We start from the raw sequence: 24,560 nt of genomic DNA on the forward strand, positions 1-24,560 counted from the left end.
TGTGAATGGTTCATTTTGAGAGCCATTGTTATCTGCGATTGTTGCTCCATGTTTTGGGGGGACAGGGGGCGGGTGGGTGTGGGGGACTCCCTAGTCCTGAATGGGGTCACTGTGCCCCTGAAGGACCAGGTGCGCAGCCTGGGAGTCATTTTGGACTCACAGCTGTCCATGGAGCCACAGGTTAATTCTGTGTCCAGGGCGGCTGTCTATCAGCTCCATCTGGTACGCAGGCTGAGACCCTACCTGCCTGCAGACTGTCTCACCAGAGTGGTGCACGCTTTAGTTATCTCCCACTTGCACTACTGCAATGCACTCTACGTGGGGCTACCTTTGAAGGTGACCCGGAAACTGCAATTAATCCAGAATGCGGCAGCTAGACTGGTGACTGGGAGTGGCCCCCGAGACCACATAACACCGGTCCTAAGAGACCTACATTGGCTCCCAGTATGTTTCCGACCACAATTCAAAGTGTTGGTGCTGACCTTTAAAGCCCTAAACGGCCTTGGTCCTGTATACCTGAAGGAGTGTCTCCACCCCCATTGTTCTGAGATCCAGCGCCAAGGGCCTTCTGGCAGTTCCCTCACTGCGAGAAGCAAAGCTACAGGGAACCAGGCAGAGGGCCTTTTCGGTAGTGGCGCCCGCCCTGTGGAACGCCCTCCCATCAGAGGACAAACAACTACCTGAAATTTAGAAAACACCTAAAGGCAGCCCTGTATAGGGAAGTTTTTAATCTGTGATATTTTAATGTATTTCGGTATTTGTTGGAAGCCGCCCAGAGTGGCTGGGGGAACCCGGCCAGATGGGCGGGGTATAAATAATATATTATTATTATTATTATTATCATTATTATTTTCATGGAGGAGCCGAATGATGTTTACAAATTTATCTGGGCAGCCAATTTTCAGAAGGACAGTCCACAGGGCATTATGATTTACAGAGCATACTGGAGTAGATGGAACAACTAGGCTTATCTTGTAGAAGGAAGCTTTCAATAGTCCTATAAGGTCCAGTCACCCTGTTTACATGTAAAATGCACAGAAATCTATGTAGCTAGACAGCTATTTGCAATTTATGTGCGGCTTGTGTATTTTGCCATTGAAACACGGGTATATATATATTTTTAATCCAGGGTAATGTTGGCTCTGAGGATACAGCTTGTCTTTAATTCCTGAAACATAGCATTCTTGGCAATGCTAATAAGAAGCTATTGTGCAACCCTGTAAAACACAGGATCCTGAAATTACACAAGCACAAAAGGAAAAGGTAAGAGAGCTTGTGATGGTATGTGCACTGAATGAATTGCCCTTCCTCAGTTAATTGAAAGGTGTGTTGTTCAAGATAGAGGCTTTGAATAAGGTGCTCTGCAATCAAATCAAGTTTATTTAACAGGTGCATTCCAAAAAAACACCTGCTGCCCTGAATAGTGCACTACATGGGGAATCTGTGGACAGAAACTTTTTTTAAAAATCATGCTTAGGTTTCATCAGTATGGAATGTGGGGGCAAGGCCAAGAGTGAGATGTTCCAGCAGCATCAGACCCAAGATATAAGGCAATTCCGTAGTGGCTAGATTAACATTTGTAAACTTCTTTACCTACTATTTTGTGTTTTAACTAACATTATTTGACACTAAACCACACATACTAAACACTTTTTTCTTAACTGGCTTGATCTTCTCTACAAAAATTATCACAAAATATGTTACCAGGAGTTTAAATGATTTTTTTAAAATAATGTTTTAACATTTTTGCAACCTTAAGAATTTATTTCTAACTTGGGTAGTTGTTTTCTCCAAATGTATGAATTTAAAAATCTCCATCTGTGGCAATATACATAAAGAGCTAATGTTTCATAGACATGCCTCAAACTTTGTGGTAATGTTATCGGAAACAGTTGAAAAAAGCTTTTCTGTCATGTGAGCTGTGACCAACGTAACATGACTAATGAAACACATGATAATCCATACACAAAAATTCATCCAAAGACCCTGTGCATATGAGACTTTAGTATCAGAGGTGGATTTAGGGGAGCGTGACCACTTCAATCTCACCGGGCGTAGAGCTGTGGCAGCACGCTAATGATTTATTCCTTTTCAACTCAATAACATTCATCATCGTTTGCTGGGAAGACAAATGTTACAGATGTCCCTATTTTTATGAAGAGGATTTCATACCAATGACTATCATATTGCATTACCTGGTCAACAAATGTTCAATTTCCCAGTCTCAAACTCAGCAATAACAAAGTTGCCAACTTACACCAATACGTAAGTGGTTCTGCACTTTCTTTCAGGACAAGCATATTTCCCATAGGGACATTATTCCCTGTCTTTGTGGTGATTGTGTTTAACTTTTATTTACATTTTGAGTTGAAGACGGTCTTCAACATTTTACAGGGTTGTACCTTTCCCTGCGGTACCTTTCCCTCGAGGCCTTCAGCTCCTGAGGCGAATTTTTGTGTCTCTAGATTAGGGGTGGGGAACCTCCAGCCCAATCTTGGCCCATCAAGCTTGCCTATTGGCCCATGAGGCTGTTTTAGGCAGGCCACACTATACCTGCTGCCATACAGGTAAGGGCTAGGGCTTGAACAAAGCCTCTTTGTGTAGATCCCAAAGCATCTAACAGCCAGCCTTTGAAGCACTTGGCAGTGGTGAGCTGGCCCAGACCGAGAGGAAAGCTCATGATTCATTGAGAAACAGAGCACTGAAACAGAGTTCAACTCCCCACTCGCTCAATGAGAAAGATTGACTATGCTCAGTTGGTACAGAATGCAGACTGTTGGGAGGGGAGCAGAAAACTGAGGGGAATGTGATGGAGTATCTTTGTTGTTGTTTTGTTGTTTAGTCGTTTCCAACTCTTGGTGACCCCATGGACCATAGCACACCAGGCACTCCTGTCTTGCACTGCCTCCCGCAGTTTGGTCAAACTCATGTTCGTAGCTTCGAAAACACTGTCCAACCATCTCGTTCTCTGTCGTCCCCTTCTCCTAGTGCCCTCAATCTTTCCCAACATCAGGGTCTTTTCCAAGGATTCTTCACTTCTCATGAGGTGGCCAAAGTATTGGAGCCTCAGCTTCACGATCTGTCCTTCCAGTGAGCACTCAGGGCTGATTTCCTTAAGAATGGATAGGTTTGATCTTCTTGCAGTCCATGGAGTATCTTAGGAAAGAGCATGGCTGGCTGACATTCTGAAGTATTGTACACGGCAACATTTTGCTGTGGGTTCCACTTGTCCACTTTCTCATTTGCAGCAGGGAACACCCCCCCCCCCACAACCTAGGGCACAGTGGGAAAGCTAATAACAAAGCAAAACACAGTGCCCATGAGAGACGTTCCTTCACGGCTTTTAGGAGGAGGCTTTTAACTGCCAATTGTTAAAAAAACAGGCATATAAATTTTGATGCGTATTGAGCAATGCCCAATATGCTCTGAGCACATATTACTCGTCCCCTGCCTCTTTGCTATACTCTCTGACTTGCCAGAAGTCTGCACCACATGTGCCTGCCTGTTTGTCAGAAGATGACGAAGAAAGAGCTTGATCGTAACGTACGATCAGAAGTGCTGTCAGAAGCAATTTTTTGTATATAAAAAGATCACATTTGTGACAGAAAGAATACGCTACTGCGTTGTATGAATTTAAGCTGAGATTTCAGAGACGACAGATGCTGGTTTCTTAACCAATTTTTGGTTTTGGGGCGTGATTTTAAAGGCAACCACAAGGTAGTTGAGGCAGAATCAAGAGACGTGCATTAGCAGCAGTGCATACCATCCTTTCATAAAGCCACTGACAAGGGCGTAGCCAAGGGGGGGAGGCGGGACAACTGCCCCCCATAGATCAAGTAAAACAATAGAAATACTTAACTGGCCAATCACATCAGTTCTGCCCCCCCACAAAAATCCTGGCTATGCCCCTGGCCACAGACATGCCTGGTGGGCCGCACTGTTTTTCGTTGCCTCAGCCTAGCTCCATTTTACTGTTCTTTAGCAAATGCAACCTTTTTTGTTCTACACAAAGAAGTTGTTCCGCAATGCCAATGACTTTCCAATAACAAGTAGGCTTTACAAATACGTAATTAAGGGTTAAGGTGTGAGGTGATGTTTGATCCTGTAGTTTGCATAGCATCTATCCACCTGGTGGGCATAATCATAATTAATACTAATCCTGATATACCTAACAGGCTTGCCATTACTGAGCTCTCCTGGGGAGAATGCTACATTCATAGAATTGTTGTTCAGCTAAATGAGAAACAGGACTGAAAAGAACCTCCCACAGGAAAAGGTGAAATTCTTATTAATGCTGCTATTTAGTGTTCAGTTACTTAACACGATGTGTGTGCGTTTACTAAAGTGTTTATTGAGAAGCAAGTCACAGTGCAATCTAAAACATACTGCCTAAGCACTTGTTTTGCATAGTATTGTATTCTTTTGCCAGCCTTTGCCAACCTGATGCCCTCCAGGTGTTTTGTACTAAAATTCCATTCAGCCCCTGTACCAGATCAGTAAAGGCTGAATTTGCACTCCCCATTTCATGGAGTAATTGGGAGTTTTGTGGACTGCCTTTGATGGGTTCTGTTTCCTTGCAAGGAGACAGTTCTGGCGCCTTACGGTGTTTTCATAACATCTGTTTATTTCCAAATCCATAAAGTGAACAGAAGGGATTAAGCAGGCACCGTCACAGGCAGTGCTAGTCTTTAAAGCAGTATCAAGCCTCATAAAGCAACAACACACTCTTGGTGCCCCTCCACCAACCCCAAGTCACCTCGACGCCAGCTGGCTCCAAAAACCTAGACAGCTGACTGCTTTGCCCGGCTACATGCAAAGACACTTTCCGTGGTTTATAGTAACCCATTAAAATCTGGCTTAGGGCTTATCCACACTTACCTTTTGCTCTGCGCTTTCCAGGCAGAGTTCCGCACTTTAATGCTCCATGTCCGAGCCTTTTACTTTATTTTGTCCCAAGCTTTGCCCATGAAAACCCCTCTTTAAAGCTGAATTGGAGCAAACATCAATTGGAGTTTTCCACGGATTGAAGTTTGTTCTGACTGAGCTTTAAAGAGCAGGTTTTCATGGGGACAGCTCCAAAGCAAAACGAGGAAAAGAAAGGCACTTGGACACAGAGCTTTAAATTGCAGACTGTGCTTGGAAAGAGCGGAGGAAATGTTAAGTGTGTGGATAAGCCCTTAGTCGATCTATATCGAAGTATAATGGGGTGAGCATTGTTGATGGAGTTGGGAAAAGGTAACTGTACCACGGATCTACTGAGATTTGAGCTCTGATCTGTTTCGTTCAAAGGATGCGGCTTGGACAGTTGCTTCAAATCCTGCTTTTGGTGGCAATTGCTAAGTTGGTCTCAGTTTAGTCATTTCCAGGTATGAATGACATAAATGGTAGGCAGCATTAGTTGGAAGTATACACCTGCAGGTCAGGACTGAAGTACATCATCAAGGATGAGTCAAGGTGAGGGTCATGGATGAGATTACTTGGTGTGGGAGTTTGATATTCATATAGCCATAACCACTTCATCCTGACCCACTTTCCCAGATACTAAATAGACTCATAGGTCTGTGAATTCACTCATGCTGAAGGCTGAACACCATGATCTGACTCAATGTTTGAACCATGATGGCCCACAGTTACAGCCAAAATCCCCATCTCCCAATGCCTCCCTCCCATTTTAGCCGAATCACCCCCACCCCGCAAAGCCTTCTGAGGACAGTAGCAGAGCACCATAGATAAGATATGGGGGCCGCTTTCCCATGCCCCTCTATAATGTGAGCACTGCTTAGCTGTACCCTCAAACGAGAGTTAGAATTTCAGCTGTAAAATATACTGTATTGGCCTGAATATAAGCCTCGCTTTCCCCCCAAATTCCGACTGAGAAAAGTTCAAGTGAGGCTGAAATTCGCGACCTTACAAAAATGGGCTGTTACGATATCACTGCTGAAACAGACATACGGTAAAATGGACAGGGTGTGAGTGCCTGCGGAATTTTAAGGGAGCGGCTTATATTCGGGCCAATTTGGTATATATGAATTTGCAAAATTACAGAATATCCAAGCCCTGAATGTCTGGTCCTGAATTCCAGATGACAGGAGAAAAACAATGTTGGGCCTACTGTCAATCTGGAAAATCAATGGAGGAAAAGTGGGAAAGTGCATATTCCAGTGACAAACCTGAAATTAAGCACCAATATCTCAGGTAAGTTTGGATAAGTTTCGGAAATACCCATTCAAAACAGCATTATAACATTTTTTGTATTCTGTTTAAACAACATTCAGTTGAGGTTTCTCCCAAGTTTTCACAGTCAGTGATCTGCTAATGAAAGTATTCCATATATTTTACTATGCAGAAAAGTGCATCTTTATTTTCTGCAGCGTTGTTTTTGAGCTGATAGCTTACTCAGCTGGGGGAGCAGTGGTGGAAATAAGAGGAAAACCACATTCCACACGAAGCATTCAGTTTTCTCCCCATTGCATTTTTTATTTATTTATTGTCCATCACTGAACATTATCCAGCCGTAACCCAGCATTAAGCTCTCAAGTGAGCACCACTGAAAGCTGTAACTTTGCCTGATGATGGTTCCAGTGGCCTGCTTTCCCCTCCACTCTGCGCATTGCCTGATTTATAGTTTAGAAACAAAATAATCCTTGCTTTCACAATCCCAGAAGACTCACATTTTCCATTTGGCTGCTACACTTTTTACTTGATGCACTCAAGAGCAGGATGCTGGATTTGTTGGGTTCAAGTATTTCACATTTGAAAGCAGACATTGCTATTTCACCCCTCCTGCCCTGGTGAAAAAGATTAGAAATAAGCTCTCTAAGGTGGGCACTGGAGCTCTTGGGTACCATTACTGAATTCAGCAGATGGTTGTGCTAAATGTTGTAACCACAGGAACCAGTCTGCCTATTTTTTTTATTTTTTTACTACACCAGACCAACTCGGCTACCTACCTGTAACTAAATCAAAAATAATCTGGGAAACACACTTTAAGCTCCCTATCTGGATCCCCCACTCTGCCCAATTTCCATTGTAATGCTTCTGGGTCCAACAGCAGGCAACAAGAATGAGGAGTAGTTTTTATAAAAGGAGCTTTATTAAAAGGCGCTTCTAAGACCCTTTGCTAGAACTGAAACTCAAGGCCTTAGGAACTGACTAGGGCATGTGACTCCAGGGCAAGTCCTCAAATTGCAAAGTCAACCAATTACAAGCTATATCATTACATTCACTATATTCCATAACAGCAGGTGTGGGAAACCTTTGGCCATCCGGACATTGCTACACTACAGTTCCCATCAGCCTCAGCAAACATAGCTAATGCCCAGGGATTATAGGAGTTGTGGTTCAGTAACTTCTGAAGCCAAAGTTTCCCCTCTGCTGGCATAGGCCATTTTCACCTAGTAAAGGTAAAGGGACCTCTGACCATTAGGTCCAGTCGTGGACGACTCTGGGGTTGCGGCGCTCATCTTACTTTACTGGCCGAGGGAGCCTGCATACAGCTTCTGGGTCATGTGGCCAGCATGACTAAGCCGCTTCTGGCGAACCAGAGCAGCACGCGGAAAACCATTTACTTTCCCACCAGAGCAGTACCTATTTATCTACTTGCACTTTGACATGCTTTTGAACTGTTAGGTGGGACTGAGCAACGGGAGCTCACCCCATCGCGGGGATTTGAACCGCCAACCTTCTGATCGGCAAGCCCTGGGCTCTGTAGTTTAGACCACAGCGCCACCCGCTTCCTAGTACATTTCACCTAGTACATTCCATAAATTAAGAACCTTGAACTGAGAGAAAAGGGGAAGTTGCTTGCTTCCATTTCTGGGGTGTATAATAAGCCCTAGAACTAATTTCGGAAAGTGTATTATAGGGGTGTGTGAGAATCAATTCCCTTTTCTTAATGATTACATATCTGTAAGTAAATATTCTCAACGTCCAACCTAAAACATGGTCCTATATTATAATGGATTCACTCCCCTGCATTTCCCCAACAATCCATACAGCCATTATACAGCCAGTGTGAGCCAAAGAATAGAAAGAAGTGTCAATAAGTGGGTTCAGGTCACTCTATTGCCACAGTCTATATCTTGCCCTAACTTTCAAGTATGTAAAAATAAATAAATAGTGAGCATGACCTGGCTTGCAAGATTGTTATAAGAGTAAAAATTTTAAAGCACTTCACCAATGTTTAAAAGTTCTATACAGTATATGTCTTCTTAGAAGTGATTCATAGTTAAATGAAAATGCTAAGAAATACACCAAAATGCAATACCAGCCCCCACCATAAGGTGGTGGAGAATTCTTAAAATTACTTAATTATATATCATCCACTGGATGGAGTCCAAGGAAGTACCGGTAAATCAAATTGTAAGCTCCTGTTTTATAAAAGGGGCAAACATTAAAACAGATGCAAAAAAAGGGAACAAAGGGACATTGGTTACAGGCAATTACAAAGCACTATAGGAGACATACAATTCCTTTTGCTGAAATAAAAAGATTGGGGCAGTAGTAGCAGCCTGGATTTGCAGAAGAAGCCTGTTTTGAAGAAGGATGAAAAATGATAGGGGAGTGAGATGGTGGCATTGCAATATGAGCTACAAGAGCAGGAGCTCCTTGGTCAAAAGATAGGGTTATAACCTGTTGGGGCAAAGGATACAGGATGGACACGCAGCATGAAATACTTTCTGAAAGAGTGGTTGAGGAAGGCCATGAAGAATCTGGTGCACAAGAAGTTTACAAAAGAGATATTTGCATTTGATACAAAGCAGGAGGACGCAAACTAAGCTAGTCCTTAGCCACCCCCGGCAAAAAACCAAACAAAACACCTGTATTTGACATTAGAAGCAGCATGCTAAGATACTATATCTCTAAGATTCCAAGAAGAAGAAAAAGAATTCACTTGCAGTGGGTAGCACATATTGATTTTTTTAAATAAAAAACCACATAAACATAATGACAAACAACATTCAGATAATTGTAGAAGTTATATTATTGTAAAAGCTATATCTTTTTATTTTTATTGGCAATGAATTCACTTGTGAGATTATCCAATGGCATTTCTGTCACAAGATTTCATTTTAGAAAGAGAACAGATAAAGATGACAGTCTTGACGGCGGCATCATTGACATTCTATCTAGTTCCATTTGAAGTTTATCCAAAATACTGTCTGTAGTATTTTTCCAGTCTGAATTTGTCTTTCCCTGTTGGCTTGCTGTCACTTTTTCCACTTGGGAAAACAGATTTGTGTCCCTATGCTCTTTATCTTTCATCGGAATATGTGGCTTCCACTTGATGACTCATTCTTATTTATTGGTTTTTTTTTTCTGTTCTTCCATTTCTTCGGAGTTGTTCCACATGTCAAGGACAAAGGCAATGAGGTAAGAAAGTGACTTTTTCCTTGACATAACACCAAGGTCTGTTTTTTGTAGGACTTTCTTGACAAAGTAAAATTTGTGAAGGGCTGTATGCCAGAATATTGCCATAAAATATACTTCAAATGTTTTCAGGGCTTCTAAAGTTTGCTTCTAAAGGCCACTTACCCTGCTCTGGGTGCAGTTTCGGCACCTCACGAGCTGCTCTCAATTCGAGGGCCACGAGGAGTTGGTAGATTTCCCAGCTTGCCAATAATCTAAATTTGAATGGCCCAATTATGGGTCAGTGGGGGTGGAACCTGGCCAGCAGTCACTCCAGTCTATTGGGCAAGTTTAAATGCCGGCTGCGCCTAACACTCACATTGCAGTCGGTCGAAGGACAAAGAAAGTTTGCTTCTAACTTCCTTTGTATTCATTGGTGATATTTATTAAGGTTTCCAAAATACAGTCATAGTAGACAACGGTTTGTGTAGCAACTTCTCTGCAGGACCATCTTGTTTGTGACAAGTTTTTCAAGGTTATCTTTGGCATATTATTATTATTATTATTATTATTATTATTATTAATTATACCAGTGATCAACAGCTGGGGTTGTTTTCTGCTGCAGCTACTAGCTGGGGTGTGAAATTCAGGAGGCAAGTGGTATGTGCAAGCCAACTCCTTGTGTCTTAGAATGAGAGCTTATTGCCAGCTCACTGTACAGTTTCTCTTAAGAGACCTGCTCATAAACCATCAGTTCAGCATCAGTTTCCTGCTAAAAGACAACCGAACAAGGATAATAGGCATGAACCTTCTGCTGTATGTATGGTTATAAATATGGTGGAGAACAAAAAGAAAGGAAGGAAAAGAAGTGGCATTCTTCATGTATGCAGAAGGTAGGTTCAGTCCCTGGCAACTTCAGGTAAAGCTGGAAATGTTCCCTGAAGAGCCCCTACCAGTCAGTGTGGGCAGCAGAAAGCTAGATGGACCAATGGACTGCTTCCTATATCTAACCTTTCCTCCTAGGAACTCAAGGTGGTGTATATACTTCCTCCTCCTCCATTTGCGTCTTGCAACAACCCTATGAGGTAGGGTTGGCTAGAAAAGACTGTGCCTGATCAACTGCAGGCAGATAGTGCAGGCCATTTTGAGTTACATCACATAAATAAATTGTCAGACTTGGTTGAAGACAGCTTCCCACGTTGCTATGAACAATTTTTACAGGTAAATGTTGAAGTGTAGGTGGGTTCCCACGAGGCAAGACGCAGTGATAACAGCAAGAACCTTTATTTAACTAACATAACTGGACAACAGGGGCAAAGCAACTGCTTATATACATTTCTGGGCCACTCCCACCATACCTTCCAACTCCTGGTTAGAAGGAGCTCAGAAGCAACTTCCGGTGCTGCTCTGCCCGATTTCCAGTGCCCAGACATGGGCAGAGCACCCGAAATTGGTTCTGCGTATGTCCAGACATGCACAGAAGAAGCCTCCCTGGCAGGTACTGAAATCCGGGGGATTTACGGGATTTTTTCCAATCCGGGCTGCCAGTGGGAAACGGTTTAAAATACGGGGGTTTCCCGCGAAAAACGGGAGACTTGGCAGCTATGACTCCCACTCCCAACTTGATTGGATGTCTAAGCTTCCAAGCTGTGAATAATGACTCAGAGTTTAAGGGGCAATGGAGTTTAAGTGCCAAATCCTGAAATGTTCTGTGATTGGATATCATGTATCAAATCAGAACACAGGGGCTCAGAATCCTTAGTCCAGACTCAAGCTCAGGCAAGCACAGACCACTGAATGCATAACAAGTGTCATCATCAATTCTCATCTCCCTCTAAGTCAGTTTAAAGAAAATGATAAGCAACGTTAAGTTGACATACAACAGATTGAAAGCTCACCTTTCCAATGGTTGTAGGCTATTTTCACTGCTTGGGTGCACATTTATAATGCGTAAGTATGGAAGAGCTGCATGGTAATATGGTGGTTTCCCTGTAAAATAATATTGTACCATCACTCAATTTTGTGACGAGTCACTTACAATTGACCACCTGAAGCAAGTAACCCAAAATGGGAGCCAAGGCAACATTAGCAGAAGGAACGCATATACAATCACTGGTGACTCACCACACGGTGACTGATGTGAGCAGTGTGTGTGTGAACTCACCATTAGGTTATTCACTTGTGTTTATATTCATGAGTCATGTTGTGGCTGAGGCCTGATTCACACAGTCAAGTTTTGTGACATTAAGTCAGTACAAAGTGCTTATCTTTTCAAGTTATTTCATTTATGTTGACATCTTATGTCTGTGTGTGAGGCACATACATCAATGCAATTCTAGACCACAATGCACTTTGCCATATGCTGAAAAATCTTCAAAAAGTTGGATGAACCAACATATGCATCTGGAGGGCCAGTTCAACAGGTTAAAAACGCCTCTGGGAAAAAGGGGGGCATTTAATAAATGCCATATGCATTTCCTGGCAGATATCTATCTACCTTTGGCAACCATCTTGAGGAGCCAGTTGGTGGAGCAAAGGTATTTCCAACACAGAGGCAGAGAAGAGTGGCAGCATATGGGCCAGGGAGGTGTGGGGGCTATCATGTGTGGCCACGGATGGTATCCAGATCTGTGGTGTGTATTCTTCATAATCTCAGCGACTGAGGTCAACTGATCTGTTGACTTAGGCAAGGGCTGGAGATAGAAGTGCAATAGGCAGCCCCCACATATACAGTGGAGGAGGCACTGCTGACCATTGAATCTGGGGGAGGGGGGCTGCATTTGGCTCTCCCCCGACTCCTCACAGCATCCTGATGTCACATGTGCAATGTCGGGATGTCAACGTCACATTGCCCTCACAAGCTGGCACCTCTGACCAGATGGAAATGAGGACTGGCCTCTAGAACCTTTAAAAGCTATAAAGAATAAATTTGTGGTTGGGACAGGTTTTCATGCATGGATGAGAAAAACTGAACCACCTGAAATTCTCTCTTGCTCTCCATGATGTCTAGCATCTCGACTAGTGATAACGGCCTCACAAACCTTTGGCCATGCCTGTGCCATGTTAGTGGGCCAGGACTTCTTCCGCCACCATAAAAAATGGGACCTAACTTTATTTTTCCCTGTTGATTCCTGCTAGTTTACCATTGCTAAAGATACAGCAGCTGGAGCAGGAGAAACATCCCTTTGCCAGAGTCTTGCTTGCTGAGTGCATAATAAGTTTTTCCTCCTCTGCTCCAAGCAATTTGTTTCTCAGTCACGACTGTAATAAAGCCTCGTGCTCTAGTTCTGGACAAACAGGAACACGAGAACATCGGGGAGGGCTGTGGAGTTGATTTCCCTGTTTACTGTGTATATTCCAAAAGTCAAGGCATGTTTGAACCATTTTGCAGCAGAGTCTGTGCGTCACCAGCTGTTACTTAAGCCCCGTAATAAAGGGGGCAGGCAGGTGGCTTCCCCAAAGAAAAGGAGACAAGAGAGAATATTTATAGGGACAAAGGAATAGGGACAAGAAGCAGAGCTGGGGGGAAAAGGAAGCTACAAAGGGAAACCAAAGTAAATGAGTCTGACAGGAAGAAGTACACTATTGAGGAACAAAATGATTTCATCTTTGTCATCAACAGAGGCCTATTTGGGGTGAAGGGGACAGGCTGCAAGGCCTTTAAAAAGTCTAAAGCAGGGCTGGCAGTCCTTTGACAGCTGTTTTTCTTTTGGGGTAACACCTTTCTTCTGAAAAAATTTACTATGAGAAACATCTTGCTCTGGGGTGACTAGGTAATGATGCCACAGTTGCCATTCCAACAGCTCTGGATGCAACCTTTTATCTGATTAAATAACTGAGTAAATTACTTCCTGGCCAGGGAACAAATTGTTCCTAAGCACCCTTATCAAACAGAGAGATAACCCAATGAACTCAGAAAACCATTGCTGAGGAACTATGGTGTTGCACTGCACTTGCCTCAGTGCAAAGACACAAAGAGCTGGTTTAGTCACCCCAAGAACTGGTCACAGGAAAGTCCTTAGTCATGGCAAGGGTACCCACAGGGAGAGTAATACTTAAGGCATGCCAGCCTTATTACATGCTCAATTCCAGCATGCCAGGCTGACAACAGAAGGGTTCAAGGGGTACACATGTGCCAGGCCCCATGACAGCAGCCCCCACCCAAGACTCTTAGCTTTCATTACATCCTGGAGCAGGCATCCCCAAACTTCGGTCCTCCAGATGTTTTGGACTACAATTCCCATCTTCCCTGACCACTGGTCCTGTTAGCTAGGGATCATGGGAGTTGTAGGCCAAAACATCTGGAGGGCCACAGTTTGGGGATGCCTGTCCTGGAGGCTGTGACTATATTTCTCTATATGTGTGCAGCATTGCTATCAGGAAGGACTCCCCTATTGCCTACATGTGGAAGAAGTAATATGTAAACCGAGCCTAATTGATAGGCACACCTGAGGACTATGTGGTTTAATGGCCACTCCAGGAAAACACTCAATAAGACTTAAATTAAAAAGTTCTTAATTGAAAAGGCAAAGCAGAAAAACAGTTCTATCTCTGAGGATGAGCCCCCACCCTCTCCTTGAACTTTTTCATCTGTCCTTCTGGTTCTCAGGCATAAAAGGAAGGTGCCCATAAATCACATATCCAACTATTATGTTAACACAGAATACCTGCAACACTTCTTCTTCTTCTTCTTCTTCTTCTTCTTCTTCTTCTTCTTCTTCTTCTTCTTCTTCTTCTTCTTCTTCTTCTTCTTCTTCTTCTTCTTCTTCTTCTTCTTCTCCTCCTCCTCCTCCTCCTCCTCCTCCTCCTCCTCCTCCTCCTCCCAGTTTTGATGGGCTATGATGCAAGAGTCCCCCTCCAGTTGGCAATAATGCAATAACATTGGGGAAGCATCCCAGATCAACTGTTAAAGCAGAATGATGTGTGGGTGGTCCGGGATAAATCTACCACTAATGCAATACTATTGTGTCAAAGGAAAGTATTTGGCACATGCTCTCAGCCTGCAATCAAACCGAATCACATGTTCCTTTCCCCTGTTGTTTCTCTTAGGTCAAATTATATGTTCCTAGCTCTTCAGAGCAGGGACCCCAACCTGCATGGTGACGGCTGGTGGTGGTGGTGGTGATTCTGCAATTAGATTGTTCGGCTTCAACTAACTTGGTTTTTACCAAGCTGGAACATCTTGATGATATGATAATACTATAAGTAGTGCGGTGTATATAAGTGCAGCAAATTACCTTTCAATTTGTCTCTGCTTACTTCCAGGGCTCCAATAGGCTTTCCTTCTCCACAGGTGCTAAGGTTTCTGGGGGAGGAAGGATAGTTAGAGATTATGTAATATGCCAATGTGATGGGAAATAATCCCACTTCATGGCTAAAAGATGAAAATAACTCCAAATAAGGCAAAGGATGGGGCATTTTAATGTTTTCAGTTAGTAGAAAGCACAAGACAGCAGACATAACTTGTGCATTCTTGCTCAAGGAATTGATTTTCGGTTGTCCTAACGGTATACTTTGAATTCTGCAGAAAAAGAAATGTGGCCAATGCTTTTTGTGTGCGTGTGCATGTTTGGTTTGTCTGCTGCTACATAAGTGCTCACTGCAGTCAACTATTTCATCTCACCTTGAAAGCTGCTGAAGCATAGCAGATAAGAATGGAAAGTTCCTGATTCAAATGTTACTGCAGCCTTGAACTTCCCTTGGTCTGAAAACATGACATAGCTGTCATCCCAGAAGTGTGCCCCCTACCCCGGCGCTAAACACAAACACACTTTCGTCTCACTTATTCAGCTAGTTCAGTTTCCGCTAAATAAAACAATGCATTTCACTATTTTATTCTCTCCTCCTGAAGTCCTTTTAAAATGTTCCACATGGTTTTCTTTGCTGCCCACCCTTACCCCATTAATGGAACTTCTGAAGAAAAGAAAAAAACTATTTATTCCATTTCAGGCAAACTTCTAGGAGCTATTTTAATCAAGTTTAGTGTCCAAGGTCATTTTCCAGAACAGGCCTGGATTGCTTTCCAGTTCTTTTTAGAATCGAGAGCCCAGAGAGTAGATGCCTCTCAGAAACAACAGGCTTCAGCTGTGTTGTGCTCCATGTTCCCTCAGGGACACGGGAGGCAGATGAAGGAGACGCAATAGTGGGAAACCCTGAGCCCAGGGATCAAAATCCAGGAACAGGGGTTTGCTTGGAGCCACGTGTTTTTCTCGTCATGTATTTGTTTCCAGTCATTCCTGTCATCATTAGCTTGACAAAGAATCAAAGTGCATGTTTTGCTGTTGTGTTTTTTTTGTGTGTGTGTGTGAATAGAACTATGATTGTGACTTTCCTTGAGGCAATAACTGGACAGAGCTTGTAACCTGACAAGTTCCAATCCAGCCATCCTTTATTATTATTATTATTCATTTATTTTTTGCATTTATATCCCACCTTTCCTCCAAGGTGGTGTGTGTAGTTCTCCTCCTCTCCATTTTCTCCTCACAACAACCCTGTGAGGTAGGTTATCCTGAGAATGAGGGACTGCCCCAAGGTCATCCATTGAGTTTCCTGGCTGAGAAGGGTTTTGAACCCTGGTTTGCCAGCTGCTAGTCCAAAATTGCAGCTACTGCACCATATTGGCTCTCTAAACAAATATATATATTTGTTTGTACATATATAGGAACCTCCGAACATAGGAAACTGCCTTATACTGAATTAGATCAGTTGGCCTATCCAGCTCCATACTGTCCCACACGGACTGACAGAAGTATTTCCCAGCCCTTCCTGGAGAATGAACCTGGGATCTTCTGCATGAAAAGCAGGTGCTCTACCCCTGAGCTACTACCCCTATGTGCATTCATGGTTACTGTGGAAGCATCATAGAACAAGGGGAATGATGTGTGGGTGGTCCAACATAAATCTACCACTAATGCACTGTCATTGTGTCAGTTGCATGTTGCAAAATAAACCAGGTTGAACAGTCACCAGGGTTGCTATATTTTAAAAATGAAAAAATCCAGACCTGGGGTGGTGGTGGAGGAGGAGGTGTCATTGTCTGGTGGGGCGATCGGCAGGGGGGCTGGTGATCCAGCAATCGGCAATGGGTGAGCGGTGGCGGGTGAGTGGGGGATTGGCAGCTGTGGGCTGCAGTTTCGGTGTGTGGTGGGTGGGAGGCGGTGAAGGGGGCGAGCGGGCGATTGGTGGGGTGGCGACTTCAGCAAAATCTACAAAAAAAGATGTTTTTCTTCAATTCTGAAGGGAAAACTTACTTCCCGAAGGGGTTTGCCATATGTCCGTGTTTTCCCCGGACATTTGCCTAGGTTGTGAAATGCCATTTTAGGTTTCCGATTCCCGGATGTGTCCGGGCAAACCCGGATGACAGATTGGGCTGGCTTGAGTAGAACTCCAGGGTGTTAAGTGTTAAACCCAGCCTCTTTGTTGATTGATGGCATTCCATTCCATGAGGGGCGGGACAACCACGGGTTTAAAGAGGATGGGTAGCCGTTAAATCAGGAGAGAGGGTTTTGGGAGCGTGAGCGTGTGGGAGGTCGTGGAGTAGGTTACTAGAGTAGGTGTAGATGAAGAATTGGTTAGGTTTGTAATAATATGCTTAACAAGAACAGTTCTATTGAAACCACATGCTTGTACACATGAAACTTGAATGCAACCGTTAAGATTTTAAGACATTAAATGTTAAGTTTAAAGTGCCATTTAAACTACCGTCGGTGTGATCTTTCCAGCAGAGGTATCTATTGCTCATCTGGTGGGGATACTCATTAAAAGGGACAAAACCCCTATCCCAGGCAGAAAGGATAGTTTGTTGTCCCTTGAGTGCACTGAGAGGGGGAGGAAGAGGGTGACTGGTTCAAGGGTGACACAAAGTTTCCTCGGGAGGGAGGAAAGCTACACAGTGGGGAAAGCTCAAGTGAGGAGAACCCCTTACTGGTGTGTACACTAAGAATAGTCTCATATTCACCCCAGAGCGTAAGAAGATACCGGGCCATGTTCGGGCTGGAAAAGTACTCTCATTTTATTTGTAAAACCCACAAGGGATAGGGGGATTACAATAAGGCTATAGGGGAGAGTGGAGAGGTTTAGTGTTACCTCAGAAATTCCTATTAGTGCTTTTTATAATTTGAGAGGTTTGGAAACAAAAGGCGTAAGGTGAGGACATCGTACGTCGCAATTGGCATCCCTATTTGTCACTGACCAGCAATGACTTTCCAGGATTTCAGACCAGGTTCTGTCCCAGCCCTGCCTGGAGATGCCAAGGGTAGAACCAGGGACCTTCTGCGTGCCCAGACATTAGAAGCTCTACCACTGAGCTACAGCCCTTCCCCAAGGGTCTTCAAAACACCCCCAAACACCTGTATGGAGGCATCCAAGGATGTGCTAATATCTTGGGATGTGTCTCCATTGGAGCTGTTAGAAGATTGCTCCTTGATACAGGACCTCTCAGTGAGGTTCTGAAGGGTCTCTGTGTATCTGTGAAATGGAACAAAGAAGACTGTGGAGTTTGGGCATGACTAAGTGTAAGTTCACATTACTACTTCCTCCACAGCCATTGCGCTCCCACTACCTATTTTTAAAGCCATATTTGCATAGCTATTAGCCACAATCCATATGATCCTGTAGTTTCTTAACAAATACTGCTATTTGATGAGTCTTTTTCACAAACAAGCCACATTTGCTTCAGTCTTAAGAATGGCATGTACATTCAGGGCAGTCATCAAACGTGCACAGATGGCAGCTTCATGAACAGGGGTTGTGAGGGGAATAAAAAAGCCATCCCTGCCCGCACTTTGGCTTTTTCTATCACACCCACCTTAGAGGTGCCGGAAATGAGTTCCAGCTGAAAAAAAGCCCTGGTTATTACTTATATATATATTTGAGTGAGAGTGACAGAAGTACATTAGCACATCCCTGCTAGTTCAGTGTGTTCTTAAGTCAGCCTATCAATGAGTGCAAACAAACGACTTTGGATAGATTGTTCACAACATCCTGCGGTTAGGAATTATAATTTATTATTCCATTCCCAATTAACGTATAAATGTTACAGGCTTCCATTTTCTGAACAACCAGTTCTTTCATTCATGCTAATCAGCTGGAAGTTAGTTCTTTATCAAGTCCACACTATGCTCCAAAAAGATAAAAATGTCTCTTCCCATAATTCATCATTGGTCTTTTATCAGCATGCATCATTGCCAAGGAATGAAAACGATCCAGCCATTTTGTGTTTTGTTTCTGTGCTGTAAAATGGTTGCTATCTGAGGCTGTTCTTCCCAGGGCAGTCTCGAACAGGTCGGGCGCCCTGGCGCTGAGGGGCGGAGATCGCTCCGGCGCCCCCACCCTCGCAGGGCGCAGCATGGTTTCCACGCGGCTTTGCCGCACGGCGCCCAGCCTACCGGCCCGGCACCCTGGCGCACCGCGCCACCGGGGCTCTACCTAGAGCCAGCCCTGGTTCTTCCCTAGAAGCTCCAAGGGTTACAGGAGGTTCAAAAGTTCAGCCCAGAAAAACAGAACCTTAAGGGTGGAAATGAAACCTAAGGTATTAAGGGAGAATAACCTAAGGAGTTAAATGAGTGTTTCTCAAACAGTGTGAGAGGTAAGTTATAATTCCCAGGATCCATGTTTTTGAAATGTATGGTGTTTAAGGGAATGGTACAGAAGAAGCTATTCTCTTTGTGCCCAGTTCTCTCTTCTGTTAAAATATCCTGAAATATAAGCATTCGTGGCTAGAGATGCAAAACAGTGGAACCTTGGTTTTCGAGCGTCTTGGAAGCTGAATATTTTGTTTTTCGAAGGCCGAAAACCCAGAATTGCTTCCATTTTCGAACGCTCCTTGGAAGTCGAATGACTTTCGCTGTGTGTTTTTCAATTTTCTCCATTGAACTTGCTGGCAGCCCTTCGGGCCTCGGTTTCCGAACATTTTGGAAGTTGAACGGTTTTCCAGAACAGATTACATTTGAAAACAGAGGTTCATCTGTATCTGGCTAGAAGAACTATTGACTCACTCCACTAATGCCTTCCTTGTTTTATTGTAACACACTTTGAAAATTTGGGACGTTTGGGAACTGTTTTAGGTTTTCCCCTAATTGTTTGGCTCTACTGTAATGGGGGGGAAACCCAGGCTTCTTGTAAATTCATATCTGTTGCGAGTCTTGTGAGCAGATATGGGAAATTCCAAAGCAATTTCCCCAGAAAACTCTTGACTCTTTTTTCCACTCCCAGTTGGAAGCTCTGGAATCAAAGGGAATAACTGCAACAGTAGCACTTATAATTCCCAGTGGTTTTGCATACTAGATTTACCTCAAGTGATGACCCGTCCATGACCACTGTATTCCCCCCTCCCATATTTTGGTATTTAGTACAGATGTTATTTTAGGCCTTGCACAAGCCATACAAATAAATATACCCTTGGGGAGTAGCCTGGGGGAAAGGAAGGCATAGACTTGCAACATGTTTGTACATGTGAGTGGGTCTAATCCAGAAGTTTTTAACCTTTTCAGACCTTCTGAGTCTTACTGTTATCCCCTGGGGACTTGTAGTGGGTGAGGGTTAATACATTTTGCCATATACTAAGGCTGGCAAACCTGACAGATAAAGGCAAGAAAGCTGGGACTCGGTGAATAGGAACATGAGAGCCCTCTTGGATCAGACCAAAGACCTATTTAGTCCAATATTCTGTTCCTACAAGAGGCAGACCAGATGCCTATAGGAAGCCCACAAGCATATCCCACTCTAACCTGTGTAACAGGTATTCAGAGGCATACTGGCTCTGGTCCCAGAGGTAATATATGTCCATTGTGACTAATAGACATTGAGAGTCTTATTCTTCACCTATTTATTTATTTCATACAATGTATATGATGCTTGATTGTAGGGGGGAAACTTCAAGGTGGCTCAGTTTGTTTGATCCTCCTTGAAACCTGTCCTAATTTGTAGCCATCACCACATCTCGGGTGTATCAAATTCCGTAGCTTAACTTTGTGTGAATAAGTACTTCCTTTTGTCTGCCCTGAAGCTTCATTGGACAATCCCAGTTTTTTCCTATTACAGTGGTACCTCGAGTTACAGACGCTTCAGGTTACAGACTCCGCTAACCCAGAAATAGTACCTCGGGTTAAGAACTTTGCTTCAGGATGAGAACAGAAATCGTGCCCCGGCGGCGGTAGCAGGAGACCCCATTAGCTAAAGTGGTACCTCAGGTTAAGAACAGTTTCAGATTAAGAACGGACCTCCAGAACGAATTAAGTTCTTAACCCGAGGTACCACTGTATAAGAGGAACCTGCCTATCATCTTTCTGTGCATATTTTGATATACCTCTTTCATGTCCCGATGTGTGTACCGCCAGCACTCCATATACACTTCTGAGAGGTTTAGGATCTTTTGCTGGAGTTATGCCGTGTGCTTGTTATGGATGTGTGTTAACCCTTAATTTCATGCCCACAAGAAGCTCTCACACAAAGAAACAGAGAAAGCTTGGTTTATTATATTACAGTACATACAGATTCCCAAACTATTCGAAAAGGCCTACAGGGACCCAGGTGGTGCTGTGGTTAAACCACTGAGCCTAGGGCTTGCTGATCAGAAGGTCGGCGGTTCAAATCCCTGTGACGGGGTGAGCTCCCGTTGCTTGGTCCCAGCTCCTGCCAACCTAGCAGTTCGAAAGCACGTCAAAATGCAAGTAGATAAATAGGAACTGCTACAGCGGGAAGGTAAACGGCGTTTCCATGTGCTGCTCTGGTTTGCCAGAAGCGGCTTTGTCATGCTGGCCACATGACCTGGAAGCTATACGCCGGCTCCCACGGCCAATAATGCGAGATGAGCGCGCAACCCCAGAGTCGGTCACGACTGGACCTAATGGTCAGGGGTCCCTTTACCTTTACCTTACATACAGATTCCCAAACTATTCGAAAAGGCCTACAGAAGCAGGGCATGACACTTTTGCCAGAAAGCTAGAAAGGGGGCTGGGGGGAAGTATACCTGTCCTTAAACTGCAGTGGTGTCCAAACTTTTTTCAAAGAAGGCCAGTTTTAATGAAGTGAAGGGCCGTGAGGGCTGTTGGGAATTTTAGCCCAAAGTTGTTGAGTTTTTTAAGGGTTTAAGACAGTGATGGGCAACCTTTTGAGCTTGGTGTGTCAAAATTTGCCAAAAAACCGAGCATAACTCGGGTGGTGTGTCACTTCGAGAAAAGAAGCATAATTTCGTGATATTTATAGTTTAAATAACAAAGATGTATAATTGTAATATATAACTGTATTTAATAAACCAAAAACTAATTATTTAACCAAACCAAACCCAAAACCCCTTATTTATCACAAAGTGCTCAGAGTTGTTGAGCTTTTTGGGGGCAGCTGCTGACCAAAGTTTTGGAGGTTTTTTTGGGGGGTGCAAAAGTTGCTTTGCTTTTGGAGGGGGATGCCCCAAAGCTGCTGCACTTTTGGGGGGGGAAGAGAACAGAAATAAATGAAGAATAATACCTTCGCTGGAACTAACACGCAGCACCGACATAGTCTGCCGAAGCGCCAAAAAACCCCAGCACAGAACGGGTTAAAAAACGAACGCTGTTACACCCAATCATTGTCTGCCAAAGCGCCAGAAAAAAACAGCACAGAAAGGGTTAAAGAACCAATCTCTGGCTACCAGCAACAACAACAACAACGGATTCGGGTTTTAACAGCGGAGACAAGCTGTAGCGTGAGGAGGAGCGTGAGAACAAATGGGGGGGAGACAACAACAACAGTGTGAATGGGCCGATGGGGCGCGTGCCAGCAGTGAGGGCTCTGCGTGTCACGTCTGACACACGCGTGTCATAGGTTCGCCATCACTGGTTTAAGAGCTTTTTTTTAGGATTGAAGTGAAACAGACATGCAGGGACATGCAGGGAGACATCCTAGGGAGTGCTGGGTCAGTTCTGTCCTGTTGGAGCTGTGAGAGCTAACTACCGTAACTTTGGCATCTAATGGCTTTTTATACATTTTGCCAAGGCATATGGTATCAGTAGAGGGGAGGGGGCTGTGAAATGAGTGGTTCTTACAATTTCTATCGATACTTCTGGAATTTCCAGTTTAATTCTCACCTTGCCAATCTTTGGTCATCCTGTTCCTGTTTGTTTAACAAAAGGTGAAAGACTTGTGATTGTTGTTGTTGTTGTTGTTGTTTAGTCGTTTAGTCGTGTCCGACTCTTCGTGACCCCATGGACCATAGCACGCCAGGCACTCCTGTCTTGCACTGCCTCCCGCAGTTTGGTCAAACTCATGTTCGTAGCTTCGAGAACACTGTCCAACCATCTTGTCCTCTGTCGTCCCCTTCTCCTAGTGCCCTCAATCTTTCCCAACATCAGGGTCTTTTCCAAGGATTCTTCTCTTCTCATGAGGTGGCCAAAGTATTGGAGCCTCAGCTTCACGATCTGTCCTTCCAGGGAGCACTCAGGGCTGATTTCCTTAAGAATGGATAGGTTTGATCTTCTAGCAGTCCATGGGACTCTCAAGAGTCTCCTCCAGCACCATAATTCAAAAGCATCAATTCTTCGACGATCAGCCTTCTTTATGGTCCAGCTCTCACTTCCATACATCACTACTGGGAAAACCATAGCTTTAACTATACGGACCTTTGTCGGCAAAGTGATGTCTCTGCTTTTTAAGATGCTGTCTAGGTTTGTCATTGCTTTTCTTATCACATTACTTGTGATATTGAGCAATTACTTGAACCTGCCATCTCCGTCTGTGTTTGTCTTTACATGACCTTACCATTGTGTGGGTGGATCCCATTATCCCATTGAGAGTATCCTGTACTTGACAACTAAATTTGCATGTGTTAATCTTTTAGGTCAGATGTGAGTGAACTCAGGATATACCCTAACAGGGGGCTGGGATCTGGATGGTTCCATAGTCACCAAAGCTAATCATGGAGGGTCTCATGTTACAGTTATGTCATTCTTATACTCATGCCATGATCTACAGAGGTAAAATATATCATAAATTCAGATCCACACACCCCTCCTTACACATTGACCACCTTTAGCCTAAGTAAAAAAACATTGTTACCATTTTCATATGGAAATGGCTCCATCTGTGGATCACTTTGGTTGCCCTTTTCTGACCCCGTCAGAGCAGACGGGGTGTTTGGGGTTTTTTTTTTGGCTCCCGTGTGCACCCTTCACACTTGGCACAGTTATGCAAAAGCAGCTTTCAGAGAGAAACAACTCTTGAGTGTTTGCTTCCAGCAACGAAATGTTCAGCTAAAAGTTTCATCAACAGTTAACATGTAAACACGTCAGTTAATCATTATTTGTACACACAAGTTTACATAATATGGGTCTCCCGGAAGGGGAATTAACTGTAAAAAACAAAACAAACCACCACATTCTGCTTCTAGCGGAAAGAAACACCTACAAGATAAGTACTTTGACTCATCTTGTAGAAACCAGTGGCTCTCTGCCAGGATATTAATATGGATCCTTTGCAGCTGTATCTTTACATCTTTTTACTTCTTTAGACCCCACCTTTCCTGCAAGGAGCTCAAGGTAGCATACAAGGTAGCATACTCCTTCTCCCCAATTTGTCCTCACAGCAACCCTGTGAGGTAGGTGAGGCTGAGAGACTGCGACCAGACTCAGGTCCCTCCAGGAACTAAGTGGAGATTTGGCCTCTGGTCTCCCAGGTCCTAGTCTGGCATCTGCAGCCTCCCGACTTCAGAAGTTCAACCCCCAACTTATAGAGAGGGATGAGCATCTAGTCCTGCATCTTGCCCTCACAGGGACCAGAGATGCCTATGGGAACCCAGAGGAGCACAGGAGCATTCTCCCACCCTGTGCCACACACCTAATGCAGACATAGGAACCCTCTTTCATCCACTTGTTTCCACCTTGCCTGTTCTTCTATCCAAACTCCATTCTTGAGCTGCTTACAGCTGACCAGCTTAATGCCTCCGTCAGATTCTGGGGCAGATTGTGAAGAATGTGATACCTGTATGCGCTTAAGTGCATGCATGCAGCCCCATGTGCTCGCCGCCTCTCTCTCATCCCCTCCCTCTCTTTATATTTTCTTTAATGGCAAATGAAAACCACAGAGTCTCAGAGGAAATAAATTGGCCAATTGAGTTGGTTTGAGTTGGTTGACACACAGGGGGCCTTTGCTGAGTTGGTGAAAGGAACAAAAGCCGCTCCTGTGCCTCAAAGGATTCCTCTTTTGGGGCAGCAGGGAGTGTAGTACAGTCTTATTTTTTC

At 44.0% G+C, this 24,560-nt stretch overlaps 1 protein-coding gene across 4 annotated transcripts in view; it reads right to left on the bottom strand.

Annotated features, from left to right (window-relative positions):
- Window positions 1–24,560, bottom strand: part of LOC148687644 (uncharacterized) — a 45,507-nt gene that overhangs the window by 14,774 nt on the left and 6,173 nt on the right. For 2 of the 4 annotated variants that reach the window (XM_088669099.1, XM_088669088.1), the window contains exons 1-3: window positions 15,781–15,966; window positions 14,586–14,653; window positions 11,247–11,337 (exon numbers count right to left, since the gene is read on the bottom strand). In XM_088669099.1, the coding sequence (XP_088525225.1) occupies window positions 11,247–11,337; window positions 14,586–14,653; window positions 15,781–15,821 (200 nt within the window). In that variant the 5' untranslated portion in view covers window positions 15,822–15,966. Of the gene's footprint in view, window positions 1–11,246; window positions 11,338–14,585; window positions 14,654–14,971; window positions 15,209–15,780; window positions 15,967–24,560 lie in introns of those variants that run through there. The other 2 variants (XM_088669092.1, XR_015949872.1) reach the window with 2 other exon arrangements.

The sequence above is a fragment of the Zootoca vivipara genome, chromosome 1, assembly GCF_965207765.1.
Source record: "Zootoca vivipara chromosome 1, rZooViv2.hap1.1, whole genome shotgun sequence".
Lineage (NCBI taxonomy): Eukaryota > Metazoa > Chordata > Lepidosauria > Squamata > Lacertidae > Zootoca > Zootoca vivipara.